The sequence below is a fragment of the Chelonia mydas genome, chromosome 14, assembly GCF_015237465.2.
Source record: "Chelonia mydas isolate rCheMyd1 chromosome 14, rCheMyd1.pri.v2, whole genome shotgun sequence".
Lineage (NCBI taxonomy): Eukaryota > Metazoa > Chordata > Testudines > Cheloniidae > Chelonia > Chelonia mydas.
Genome location: NC_051254.2, coordinates 26,414,740 through 26,428,621, shown reverse-complemented (window position 1 = coordinate 26,428,621; position 13,882 = coordinate 26,414,740). Strand labels below are relative to the sequence as shown.

The 13,882-nt window shown below is 47.4% G+C and overlaps 1 protein-coding gene across 1 annotated transcript in view; it reads left to right on the top strand.

Moving 5' to 3' along the window:
* Positions 1-13,882, top strand: part of GLP2R (glucagon like peptide 2 receptor) — a 128,886-nt gene that overhangs the window by 13,575 nt on the left and 101,429 nt on the right. The window contains exons 3-4 of the mRNA XM_043528476.1: positions 6,973-7,077; positions 10,434-10,555. Coding sequence (XP_043384411.1) covers positions 6,973-7,077; positions 10,434-10,555 — 227 coding nt within the window. The remainder of the gene's footprint in view (positions 1-6,972; positions 7,078-10,433; positions 10,556-13,882) is intronic.

Sequence of the window (13,882 nt, the reverse complement as noted above, 5' to 3'; positions counted from 1 at the left end):
GTGGTGTGCAGGAGGCGCTGGGGAGGAGGGGGAGGAGTGGGAGCAGGAAGAGGCAGGGAGGAGGTGGGGTAGGGGCAGGAAGAGGCGAGGTGGGGTGGGAGCTTGGTGGAGGGGGTGAAGTGAGGGCAGGGCCTGGGGTGGAGTGGGGGTCGAGCACCCCCGGGACCTTGGGAAGTCAGTGCCTCTGCCTGGGAGTCCAGCTCTTTTGAGCCCCGCAGAGCCCCTGAGAATTTTGAGCTGAGGCACTCAGCCCCAGAACCCGTGCAGATAAGAAGAGTCAGAGGCAAGGCCTATACTCACCTGTAACTGCTCCCCCTCTCCTCATTCTGTTGCACTTGGAATGTTCTTATTGCTGCATTCTAAGTTTTATGTGCACTGTTGCAGTAATTAAAGGTTTGTGTATAGACACGTACCCCTTTTCTTTTTAAAAGACTAGTTTTCTAAATGTATTTCCAAACAGACATTATTTTTCCATTGCTTTGATTAACATTTTTGTATTTTTTATTGTTTCATATTAAAACCATTTACAATACATCCATTATGGGTCATCATTGCAGTTAGCACAGAGAATCCTTTAAATACAGCAAAAAATAATTCATAGGGTTTTACAAGAGCACGTAGGGAACAGTAAATTTCAACCACCCACATGCAATCTCTCAGTGCTCACAATGTCTCCATCCCAATGCACCCCACACAGAGGCTTACTTTTTCTGGTATGGTAGGCACTCAAAATGCAAACAGTAGGCCTCCCTGATAGCATTCCCACGGCTGTTTGTGCTCCTTGCTGGCTGTTTGAACCCCCGAGCAAATCCCAGCGCCTCAGACTCCCACCCATCGGCAGGGCTTTCCCCCTTGCTTTCACAAATATTGGGCAAAACACAACATCCACCTGTAATACTGGAACATTTTTTTCTGCAGCTCCCAACCTATTCCACAAACAGTGCCATCTGCCTTTCATTGTGCAACTATAAAGCAATAATTAAAATGTTGCTTCTGTCCCAGCAGCTCGTGTATAGCTTCATTAGCTAGGGCACCAGGCCATACATTGGATCTCCCAGAATAACCAGACCAACTTCCACGCCAATAATGCCCCAATGCTTCAGGTGGTAAACAGTCTTTCTCCATTTTATGTGAACAGTAGTGAGTTCTGAAAGGTTCCAGCATTGTGGACCATACCAAATGCTGCTGCATTTATGTCTGTAAACCTGCCGTGGTGGTCCACCGGTCCTTGGAGTACTATGGACAAATATCTCTTTCTGTTTACAAATCCTGTGCTCAACTGGGGTGAGGGCAGGCAAATGTTAGGCACATGGGTTCATTAATTACCCCCAAAACAGGTTGGGTACCCAATGTATGCAAATCCATCAATAATCTCCTGAGCATTACCCATCTGCATGAACTGGTTAGACAGCACCTTATCAGTGGCATAGCAGACCTGCATGAGAATGGCTCCAGCAGTTAATCTCCCCACACCAAATTGGTTGGCCTCATACCAGTAACATTCTGGGGGTGACTAGCCTCCATATGGCAATGACAACCCTGTTTCTCCATGGATACGGGGCACCACACATTGGTACACTGCCGCTGCAGTTCCAGTGCCAGTTCTGCACAGATATAAAAAAAAGAGAGCCCTCCCTGTCCTGAAGTTCTCTTGTCACTGAAGAGCTTGTCATCCCAGGTCTACAGAATGAGCCTCTCCCACCAATCCACGGTGGTTTCCTCGGCCCAGAAATGGTGCTGACCCCTGTGTAGGTGATCCAGGACCTGGTCTCCTCATTCCAACAGCTCAGATTCTCCCGTTATTCTGAGTCAACCTGCTGCCATCACCGCAGATTGTACTCCTGCTGCCAGAGTTGCTGCTACCATAAAATAGTCTTCTGCTCCTGCATCATCAGCTTGTTGGTGCAATGGGCAAAATCCAATGCTGAATTCATCCAGCTTTGAGTGCTGTAATATAGCCTGAGGAAGCTCTGTATATTTGCTCTTGCTACCACAAAAGCCGGGAGCAGGAGCCTGTCTTCCCACAGTTCACAGCAAAAACAATCCCCACATGCATGCTGCTCAGTGGTAAAGCAAAGGACCCTGGGATACCCCCAAGAATGCTACACCCTCAATTTGCAGCAATCTTCTACCATCTGTTCACTGTATGTGAACTGAAAATAGAACAGGCATTCTGTGTACATGCTAGTGATACGACTTACGTAATGCAAATTATCTGATGCACATCAAAAAGCTTTGAATTAAACTCCCCAGTGTAGACACGCCCTAAGTGATTATGCTTTGTAAACAATGTGACATTGTCATCTACTAAACTTAGTTGGACTTTGAAACATAGCGTTTGGGTTTTGATGCATATGGAGAGGGTACATCTACCCTACAAGCTAGGGGTGGGAATCCCCGCTCACATGGATATACTTGTGCAAGGTCACATTGAGCTAGCATACTAAAAATAGTAGTGTAGCAACAGCAGCACAGCCAGCAGCAGCCTGGGCTAGCCACCCTGAGTGCAAACCCTCCTGAACCCCATGGGCGTGAACTTGGCTGTTAGCCCTTGCCACCACTGCCCATGCTACCAGGGCTATACGACTATCGTTAGTGTGCTAGCTCAATGAGAGCTAGTGCTGGTAGGTCTTTGTGAGATGGGAGCAGAGGTAGCTATAGATAGATAGATCTGTGTTTTTTCTTGGAACACAGAGATCCCCTACACAGTAATGTATCACTGAAGTAGTTCACAGAGAAATACATTAACAACGTGACTTCTGAAATGTCTTGGTGGATTATGTCCCTGGAACTTTAATGAGGCAGAACTAGGCTAGATCACAGCACAGCCAGCCTTTGGGAACCAGAAACCCATAGTCCTTGGGACCTCCAAGTTGGGGAACTAAACACAATTTTCATTAAGAGAAAAATGTGAATCTTCACCACTTTCCTTTGTAGAGATGGCCTTAAAAAATGGAAACCAAAGCAAACCAATCATTGAACTTGAAAACTTATCACTTTTTTATTTCATGAGGTGGGACTGCCCTGAGAAGCCAGCCTCTCTGTATCTGGGGGCAATCCTAGAGCAATCTGTAATGTGGGTAACAGTACCATCTGTACATGAAGCTCCTTGTCAGGAGCTCTTCAAGTGATGCTTCTCCTGTCTTCATCTCACCCTGTGGACCCACCTCACTCCAGGAACCACAGCATCCTCTTCATGACTCAGCCCTCCAGCCGGGTCACCATCTGTGTTTCTCCCTTCCAGGGTGACCCAAGGTCCTTCTATGGCACGCAAATGGTCCCAGGCAGTCTTCTCCAGTGCTGCCCTGCTTCTGCCATTTCTCCAGTGGCCAGTAAGGTGACCTGGGCCCTCCCCCTACTCTAGGTTCCAGTTCAGGGACCCTCAGCTCAGCAGTTCTGGGCTCTACCCTCTCAGCCCTCACTGCTCCTTCTCTGGACTGCCTCCTACTCTTCCTGGTCCCCCACTTCTCTGAGAATACCAGCTCTAAACCAACTCCCTCTTCCCAGGGAGTGACTGCCCTTTCCCAGCATCCTCTGTCTGTTGCCAGCTATCTGGCTTTATACAGGTCCCACCTGTTCCTGCACAACTGAGCCTGCTTGCAATCAGCTAGTTCCCTGCTCCCTGGCTCCTCCTCCTTTGGAGTTAATAGACCTATCTGGCCACCTTAACCCCTTTCAGTCCTGTGTGGGGTGGACACCCCATCACAGCAAGTCACTTGCCCTTTGGGGGCTATATTATCCTGGGCCTTTCATATGTGCCCAAGATCTTGCACACCCTCTCTATTGGCCCATAGAGCTGACTGGCAGAGGGGAGCAGATCTCTGTCCAGAAACGACGCATCATTCACATTCCCCATGCATGCTAGAGACATCAGGGAAGAACTGTGGGCACCATTCCCAAGGAAGGCTAGTGCCTATCACAATCAGTTTCCCCAGGGGATAACAATGCCTACCTCACTGGGCCAAAAATTGTCACAGTTATTTAATTTGTGTTTGTAAAGTGCTATGATCAGTAAACTCCGTTAGGATGCTCCCATCCCCCTTTAAGGGCTATGGACCCAATGGCTGCCAGAACCCCATTATAATTTGACAACTACCCCTTGAAAATCATTTTATGAACTTTAGCCCCTATGTATACCCCAGTGCAGATGTCCAGACACCACTTTTCCTGCAGCAGAAGATTTTTGGTGGTTCAGTGTTTCCGGCCACACTTTTCCTGCCAAGCATTGGATGGAATCTCCAGCTGCACCCATCATATCAAAGAGATATGTAACAAGACCCATCCAGTACCAGTTACCCAACAGACATAGCAGTGCTGTGCTTATTGGATGGTCACAGACAGAGAGAACAGGTCCATGATTACTAGGTGCACAGTAATTGCTGCCAGTTGTCCAGACAAAAATGCTCGGCTCCATAGATACCACATGACCAGTAATAGATATAACAGATCTCCATGGTTACACAGTGCTCAGAGACATGTAACGGTACTTATAGTTACCAGGTTTCCAAAGGTAGCTTAATCAATTTTAAGGCCAGGAGAGAGCATTGGATCATTTAGTCCAGTCCAGTGCTTTTTAAACTTTTCTTCTGGTGACCCAGTTGAAGAAAATTGTTGATGCCCATGAGCTGGGGATGAGGGGTTTGGGGTGTGGGAGGGGCTCAGGGCTGGGGCAGAGGGTTGGGGTGCAGGAGAGGGTCAGGGCTCTGGACTAGGGGTGCAGGCTCTGGGGTGGGGCCAGGGATGAGGAGTTTGGGGTACAGGAAGAGACTCCAGGTTTGCAGAGTGGCTCAGGACTGGGGCAGGGGATTGGGGTGCGGGTTGGGGTGTGGGCTTGCCTCTGGTGACTCCCAGTCAGTGGTGCAGTGTGGGTGCTTAGGCAGGCTTCCTGCGTGTCATGGCACCGTGGACCGCGCTGCGCCCAGCAGCAGGTCCGGCTCCTAGGAAGAGGCGCGCCAGCAGCTCCGTGTGGCTCTTGCTCAGAGGCACCTCCCCCACCCCTCAGCTCCCATTGGCTGGTGCTCAGGGCAGGGGCAGCTCACGGAGCCCCGTGGCCCCTCCACCTAGGAGCCAGACCTGCTGCTGGCTGCTTCCGGGGCGCAGCGTGGTGTCAGAACAGGTAGGGACTAGCCTGCCTTAGCCGGGCAGCACCACTGATGGGACTTTTAATGGCCCGGTCGGTGGTGCTGACGAGAGCCGCCATGACCCACTGCCTTACATTCCATGACGCAGTGCTGGGTCACGACCCACAGTCTGAAAACCACTGATTTAGTCTGACCTTCTGTTGAGCAGAGGTCATGGAATTTCATAATATTGAGCCCCACAGCTTGTGTTTGGCTAAAGCAGATCTTCCTAAAAGGCATCCAGTTTTGATCAGGACAATGGAACAGATGCCTAGGGAGGTCATGGAAGCACCTTCACGGGAGGTTTTCAAAAGGAGGCTGGAGAGCACTCTGCTTTGGATGGCTTCGATACAAGAAATCCTGCATCTTGGCAGGGGGTTAGAATAGATGACCCTGGTAGTCCCTTCTAATCATGGTCAGTGCATAATGGAGGCTGGGGGAGGCTAAGCCTCCCCAAACTTCGCACTGATGAGGGGGGGGCAAGTGGTGGATTACCACATGGGCCCGTGGGGCCCGTATCCAGAGGCCTTGGCTGATTTGGGACCCCTGGAAAAATCTTCCTGTCCACCTGCCCGCCATGGTCAGGGGCTGGAGGAGCTCTCGCTCCCTGCTGTAGCCACAGAGCTTTTCCAGTCTCTGGGCTGCAGCATGGGGATGTGGGAGGCGTAAAGGAGTGAGTGAGGTGCGGGGCCTCAGGGGAAGGGGCAGAGAGGGGGAAGAATGGGGGCAGAGCCATGGGAGGAAGGGGTGCAACAGGACCGGGGCTATGGGTGGAATGGGGGCAGGGCCGCAAGGGAAGGGGCAGAATGGGGTGGGGCCATGGGTGGGGCCGCAGATGGAAGAGGCCGAATGCGGGAGGGGCTCCAGCCTCGGAGCTCCGGCCAGGGCCAAGAGCTGTGCCTCAGTCCCAGCCAGGGCTGAGAGCTCGACCCCAGCCGGGCCTGAGCTCTCAGCCCCGCTCCGTGTCCCCCACCCAGCTCTCAGCCCCCTCTTTCCCTGGCTGAGGTCATGGGTGCAGGGGCTGAGAACAGTGAGCAGGGGGCTAGCCTGCCCAAGGGGAAGCTTCACGCTCCATCCATGCGTCTAACCTTATGGTTCTACGATTCTATGATCTAAACGTCCCAACAGATTAAGAATCTACCATATCACTTGTAGTTTCTTCCAGTGGTTAATAACCCTCACTGTTGACAAAATGTTGTGCCTTGTTTCTAATTTCAGTTTATCTGGCTTTAACTCCCAGCTACTGATTCTCGTTCTGCCTTCCTCCACTAGGTCGAAGAGCTATTTATTAACCAGGAATTTTTCTTCCTGTGAGGGTACTTACATACCAGGAGCAAGTTCCCTCTTGATTTTTTTACAAGCTAAACATGCCAAGCTCCTTAAATCTCACTATAACATTTTTTCCAATTCTTGAATTATTTTTGTGGAAATCTCCTTCCTCTCTAATTTTTCAACATCCTTTTAAAAATGTGGACACCAGAACTGAGTGCAATATAGCAGCACTGGTCTCATCAAAGCCATGTACAAAGATAAAAACAACTCCCTACTCCTACTCCTACTCACTATTCCCTGGCTGTTTATACATAGAAGCATTGCATTAGCCCTCTGCCACAGTATCACACTAGGAGCTCTTGTTGAATTGTTTGTCCACTATGACCCATAAGACTTTCTCAGAGTCACTGCTTTCCAGGATACAACCCCCATGCTATAACCATGGCCTCCATTCTATATATAATGGATCCCTGCGCTTACAGGCTGCCTGGAGTCAGGCATGTACCACAGTCTCCATGGTTACCAGCTGCCTGAATAATCTTTATTCAAAACTAAACATTAGTTTTTTCTCTCTCTACAGGAATATATTGCAATGGGACATTTGATCAATTTGTTTGCTGGCCTTATTCACTTCCAGGAAATGTGTCTGTTCCTTGTCCTTCATATTTACCCTGGATGGAAAACGGTAATGTGATTTCTCTTTTTTTAAAAGATTCATATCAGGAATCTTCATTGCAGGAGAGAGTTGTCAGCTCAGGCTCTACTGTCCTGGAATTGCCTGGGGGGTTGCTTGGGGCTATTCCACATCACCTCCTTCCTGGCTAGCCACCAAAGTCATCCCACTGCAACATGCTTCAAGCCCTGTGAGGATGAGTAGTGACCTTGCCTGCACCCTTCCCCACCCCTCTTTGTTATGTTTCAGTCACTTTAAGGCCAAAAAGTCACTTTGGGGTATTGACTTTTAAGAAACACTTCAAGAACCCTCCTAACTCCATTCCCCCTAAATGCTGTCATAATGCTGACCCTTCTCCCAGCAGTTTCCTTGACCCTCAGGGAATCCTGTGGGGGTAACTGAAGGCTAGGGTGTTCAATCTATGGCTCTAAATTGTGGCCCTCAAGGGCAGCTGTGGTGAGAAGAAGTGTTACAGGATTGCCAGCCTCATGAGGGCCTGGAGGCTGAGAGCTAGTCAGCCCTGTTCAATCAGCCCTGCCTGTGCCATAATTGCCTGCCTCCCCGCTTAAGGGGCAGGACTAGTTGTGGTCAGGTGACTGCCTGAAACACCTGTGTCTCATAAAAGGACTGAGGGAACTCAGCATCAGTGAGGAACAGGAGTAAGTTGGGTTCCCATGGAAGACCCTGGACTAGAGGGACTGCAGGGAATCAGCCTAGGTGTTAGTGCTGTAGCCCAGATGGGGGTTGAGACTTTGAGAAGGACTCCGGAGAAAGAGCCTGGAAGTCAGGGCTCTATGCCAGAGTAACTTAAAGATAACCCTGAAGGGTGTGGGAACTGGCACCAGAGGGTGAGCTAAAGAGGGCCCAAGGAGAGTAAAAGAATGTTTTGCTTGGACTTTTTTTTACCTCCAGAAGGTGATTGAACTCTCACAGTGACCCAGCTAAAGGGCTGAGGCACATGAATCCTTGGGAGTGTCAGAAAACCATAGTGATGGAAAACTGAGGCAGGGAGCACCTGCAGTGCCATGCTCAGCCACCATTGGGCACTATGGGGCAGCCATGCCTTATGACAAGAACATTTTATTTGACTATGAACTGAAAATGTGCCTTGCAACTTTTAAACTGACCTGTTTGAACCAGCCCCATCAATACAAGGTGGGGATATTGAGCACCACCTCCCAGCTGCCTCCCACCACCTCTCCTGGAGCACCAGGAACGTTCTGAGCCACAGCTGGTCCTCCCTACTGCAGCTGCTCAGCAACTGCCCCACTGACCATTTACTGCATTGCAGGGGTGAGAGGAGAGTAGCTCTAATGGTTCCATTTCCTGCTTCCAAGGAGGAGCAGGGCAGGAACTCAACTTGCTCTGCCTGAGCCTAAGGGCCCCTAGCAAAGACTACTCCCCTTCCCCACACACTTCTGGGCAGCTCAAAAGGTGGGAGAGGAGGAGAAGCTGGGACATAACAGACAGTTACAGTTCCCTGCCCGCTTGCCCTGGCAAGAGCAGCCTGGGGCTGGTTCTAATTTGCTTCCATTGGCAAAGGATCACAGAGTGGGTCTACGCTGCAATTAGACACCCACAATTGGTCCTTGCTAGCTGACTTGGGCTCGCAGGGCTTGGGCTAAGGGACCGTTTAATTGTAGTGTAGATGTTCTGGCTTGAGCTGTACCCCAAGTCCTGGGACTCTCCCACCTCACAGGGTCCTAAAGACTGGGCTTCATCCTGAGCCTGAACGTCTACACTACAATTAAACAGCCCCTTAGTATGAGCCCCAGGAGCCCAAGTCAGTGTGATGGGCCAGCTGTGGGTTTTTAATTTCCGTGTAAATATACCCATCGTAGCTTGGAATAGCTGGGGCACAGCATAATCCAACTACTCATTCTTCCAGCATCCGACATGCCCCTCCCCACTCCCTCACCTGTCCTTGCCCTTGCCCCTGCCCCTGCTCCAGGAGCTGAAGGGAATGAGGTACAAGAGTGAACTCTGCCAACTCTATGCCCACTGTAGATTCAGCTAGGCCAGGGGATTCCCAAAAGCAGACTTGTGGGAAGTTTTTGGTTCTTCTGTGCTTCTTAGCCATCTGTAAGGAAACAGAGGAACTAGGCAGAGATCCACTCCACAGCAATGACTGTGGGCCCATAAATTGTATGATAACACTTGGCCCCCAAGCTGACAAAGTCGGACACCTCTGCTTTAAGGTGGTTCTTGACCTTTTAAGAGGATGCCTAGAGGGCTGCTCCATTCTCACCCTGCTTCTTTCATTGCTGCACTGGCCATCATGTTCAGGGAACATCTGTTTTTCAATATGGCCCAGCCTCAGTCTTTCCCCTGGGGATGGAGGGGCCTCCTGGCATGGGTATATTTTCAAATGGCACAAGCTCCTCTGCAGGTGTATCTGGATCTTGCATAGCTCCCCACCACTGCCAACCCCAAGATCACAAGTCAGATGCCTAAAATCATGAGATTTTTGAAAAATCACGTTTTTGACTGCCTTCTGATTTCTTTCCTCATTGGGGGAAGCTGCCTGCCCCTGGTTTGTATGGGATCAGCTCACAATCAAAATTCAACCTTCAGCACACACACAAAGCTGCAGCTTCTATTCACAGCTCGAAGGGACTCCACAAACCCTTCCTTATTCCTGTGGTGTGTGTAGCAGCCACTCCATCGCCCCTTGTCACCCCCACTTGCTACACAGACTAGGCAGATGTCCCACTCCCATTCCCTAGCCATGCTCCCAAACAGTTTTTTGCCCCTACCTGTCCCCTAAATTAACTTCCCCACGTTTTTCCCTCCCTTTCCTACCAGATTCTCCTTCTCTGCTACATCACATCCCCTTGCACCTTCCTCAGCCGGGCCTTCTGCTCCCCATACTCCCACATGCCAATGGAGCTACACCATTTCACACCAGCTGAGGATCTAGCCCCTACATTCTGTGATAGGGCACCATAAGCTGATGTGCCAGAGCAGGACAGGATGGTTATTTAATTACTAAATCATCCTCTTTGCCCAGAGTTCTGGTGGTGGTATGAAATGTATTGTCTGTATGTAATAGGAAGTGTTCAGATTAAGAATCTAAAGGATGAAGAAAGAATTATCTGAAATGTAATTTTATCTTTTTGATGTACTCACTATATTTGCTTTTTGAAAATACTGGGGAAATTATGGGAATTTCTTTTGATAATATATTCATAAACTAAGTTTCTATGATTTTTCTCCCACATAGACATTACAAAGAATCATCAAAGTCCAAAGCAAAGATTTCTCTAATGGGGTTTCCCTAGCTTTGCTGAAAGGGTGAAATTTGTAAAGCACATGAAAAATTAAATATATGTCTTGACCTTTCAGACTGAAGCTCTGTTTACTTTCAGGAAGTGCAGGAAATGTATACAGAGTCTGCTTGGACCAGGGAATCTGGCAAACAGAAGAGAATTCAACAGATATTTGGCGCGATAATTCAGAGTGTTCTGAGAAGAATCACTTCACTCCACAAGTAAGTATGATGTTTTCTTTTATGCTTTAATACTTTAATCTTCTTAATCCCTTCTTGAATAATTGATCAGATGTTTCCATTGAATAGCTGCAGAAGAGAGCCAGACTTATTTAGGTTATGATATGGAAACCTTTCCTTGTATTTTGAACAGGGATTAGGGCTGGAAAAATCCTGAGTGCTTTGGCTTCAGCAAATTATCCCTAAGTCAGTTTTGGGATCACCACATTTACTGAATTCTAATATAATGAGAAAAAATTAAACTCATAGAGTAAATTACTCAGATTCAGAGAATCCCACATGCTAAAAGGAAACATACTGTATTGGGCAAAATTGCTGTGGAACTAATTGGAGTGAACATGGAACAAATTTCCCACTTCAATTCATTCTCTTCATCCCTGAACCTCACAGTCATTAGTGGGCAGCTGTATGCAAAGAAAAAATGGAGGCAAAATCACAAACAAACCCAGCCCTTGTTGGCACTGGACTTTTGATAAGACCCTTGCAAACACCCGGTTAGGGTTAGGCTATGCTAACTGTGAGGAGAGGCAGGGGAAAACCAAGACAAAAGGGATAATTTTAAATTTTTAGAACTTTATAAGGGAAAACCCCCCAAAAATTTCAGGAGTATAAATAATATATAACATTGCAAAGTACTTACTACTTATAATAATAATAAACTATATGTTACCAACACATTAACCTTTGCAAGTTTGTACATGGTACTCTTCTTTACTCTGTGCAGTTAATACCACATACATTGTCATTATCAAGAACAAAAGAGATTACTGAACAATAGACTGTGTCACTTCAGAGAAGAATCAACTTTTCCTCTCCTTGGCTGTAAGTCCAGCTCCACTCTTGCTGTCCTGTTCTTTGGTCCTCTTCGGCTTGAAGTGCCTCTTAGATTCGACATTCCTGTGGTTGTGCCTCTTTTCACTGGGTTTATCCATAAGCAGGTTTCTTCACCAGTGGGCCCTCATTTGTGCATTTTGCACCTTTATTCCTTCACTGATGTTCAAAGTCATTCTCTCTGTTCACGTACTTTAGGTCCTTTGCAGGTGGGCTTCTCATTTACTGTTTTCAGGGTCTGTTTTCATCTGACACAGCTTTTGATCACTTCCCTTTTCAACCAATTATATTTCCTTGGTACTCTCTGTCCAGTATGTCTGTAGATTTTATTTCCCTCTATTTCCTTTCTCTAGTCGTGTCTGCTCACATACCCAGGTCTGTTTTTTTCTGCTTCTCCTGACCTGAAACCTTTCCTATTTTCCTTCTTCCCCCCTTCTCACTTCCCAGTCCCCTGCTTTTATTCTTCTCTTCTTGTATTTTATCACCTGACCTCCACCCTCAGCACCAGTTCATCCCTAGCTCAGTATCTTGATTCTTCACTTTCTCTAACAGCTTTTTCCAACTGCCCCCTTTGGGTAGATTCTGAGCCCCCTCCCCAGCTCAAGCTGCCTTCTCACTGGCTGTTTCTCTATCCAGAAGAGCATTATATGCTGCTGCATCACAGCTGCAGGTGCTAGTACCTGGGCCAGGGTTACTACAAATCCTGTTAATAGCCGAGAGCAGTATTATCACAGTGCAGAGGGCTGCTGTACAGTGAGCATCATGGCTTGTGCAGTATGATCCCCAGGCTAGCCAAATGCAGTGCTTACTCATGACTGCACCGAAAGCTGCCTGTACAGTGATATTTTATTGTGCAAGCCAGTAACACTCATCAAGATGTCCTGAAAACATTTACTAATCAGCCACATGTCGTTTGTGCCCTTTGTACCCATTTAATATACACCTGAGTGCAGATCTTGTGGCCCATGCTGAGGACAGCGTACACTTGCACACCTCTGTAACCGTGCCTTCTTGGGCCACAACTGAGAATGCCAAATTCAGGACGAATTGCTGAGAAATAGGGAAGATACCCCCCAAGACTAGTGGCTAATCCCCCATCGGATATACCAAACCAGCATCAAAAGTAAACTTCTGTTTCACCACACTGGCTAACAAGAAGTCATAAAGGCAGTTTCCTCAGGCATTCCAGTCCTTGTATTACCACCAAAAACACTAGACTTAAAGATGGGTGGTTCTTTAAAACCAGTCTCTTCAAATCAAAGGTTCTTCTGATCCCAAAGGACCAGCCACACTCCCAGGTCAATATATAACTTAGAACTTACCCAAAAATCATGCTGATGCCAATCTAAAATCTTAAGGTTTATTGAAAGAAAGGAAGGAAGGTAGGTGAGAGTTAAAATTGGTTAAAGGAATCAAATACATACAATAAATGCAAGGTTCTTGGTTCAGGCTTGTAGCAGTGATGGAATAAACTGCTGGTTTAAGTTAAGTCTCTGGCTGCTTCCAAATTATCATTGGAAAGTGCTCAGGCCATTGGTTAGAATGCTCCCATTAGTATAGTTCTTATTCCAGAGGTTTGAGCAGGAAAGAGGCAAAATGGAGGAGTTTCCAAGGCCTTTTATATCTTCTGCCATGTGGAGTAAAACACATTGTTTCAAACAAAGGCCTCAGCACAGCTAGTGGAAAATTACAGGTGACAAGATAGCTTTTGGAGTCACATGTGCAAGTCACATGGCCATTCATGAAGGTTTGGACACAGTAGAAGCCATTACCTATATCTCAAACAGCATGTTTGCAGGACAGTCCATTCAGTGTACATGGGCGTCTCCCATGGTCCATTGTCAGTCAAGTGTTTCTTGATGTGCCACTTAATTTGAATAGTTCCTCCAAGATGTGCTGGCTAACTATCTTGTGGGCATTACCCCAGGTGCAAACATTTGAAATCCACGTATAAAGCCAATATTCATAACTTTAAATACAAAAATGATAAATACGTACAGATAGCATAATCATAACCTGCAAATCATAACCTTATCATAAACATCTTACATGTCACATTTTGTACAAGATTTGTTGCAAATATACAACAGTGGTTGCAACAATGATCTATATGGTCATATTTTAATCAGATAATATCACAATCCCCACTGAGGAATTCTCTCCTCATACTAAGCACAGTGTGGTTCAGAGAACAGTGATAGGGCTAAGGGTCAAGAAACCAAGGTTCTAATTCCAGCACAATTGCTGCCTTGCTGTGTGATGGTGAAGAAGTCACTTCATCTTTCTGTGCCTCTGTTTCCACTTCCATGCTTGGTTCATGATTTCCGATTGTAGATGGCACTCTAATCTGACAGAACCAGATTCATTTTTAGATATACCTGAAGCTAGACAGTGTCTGAGAGATATCAGCTGTGCACTGATTTTCCAAGGTCTTAAATGTGGGTAAGAGAGGAGGGTGTCAAACCTACTAGTACAACA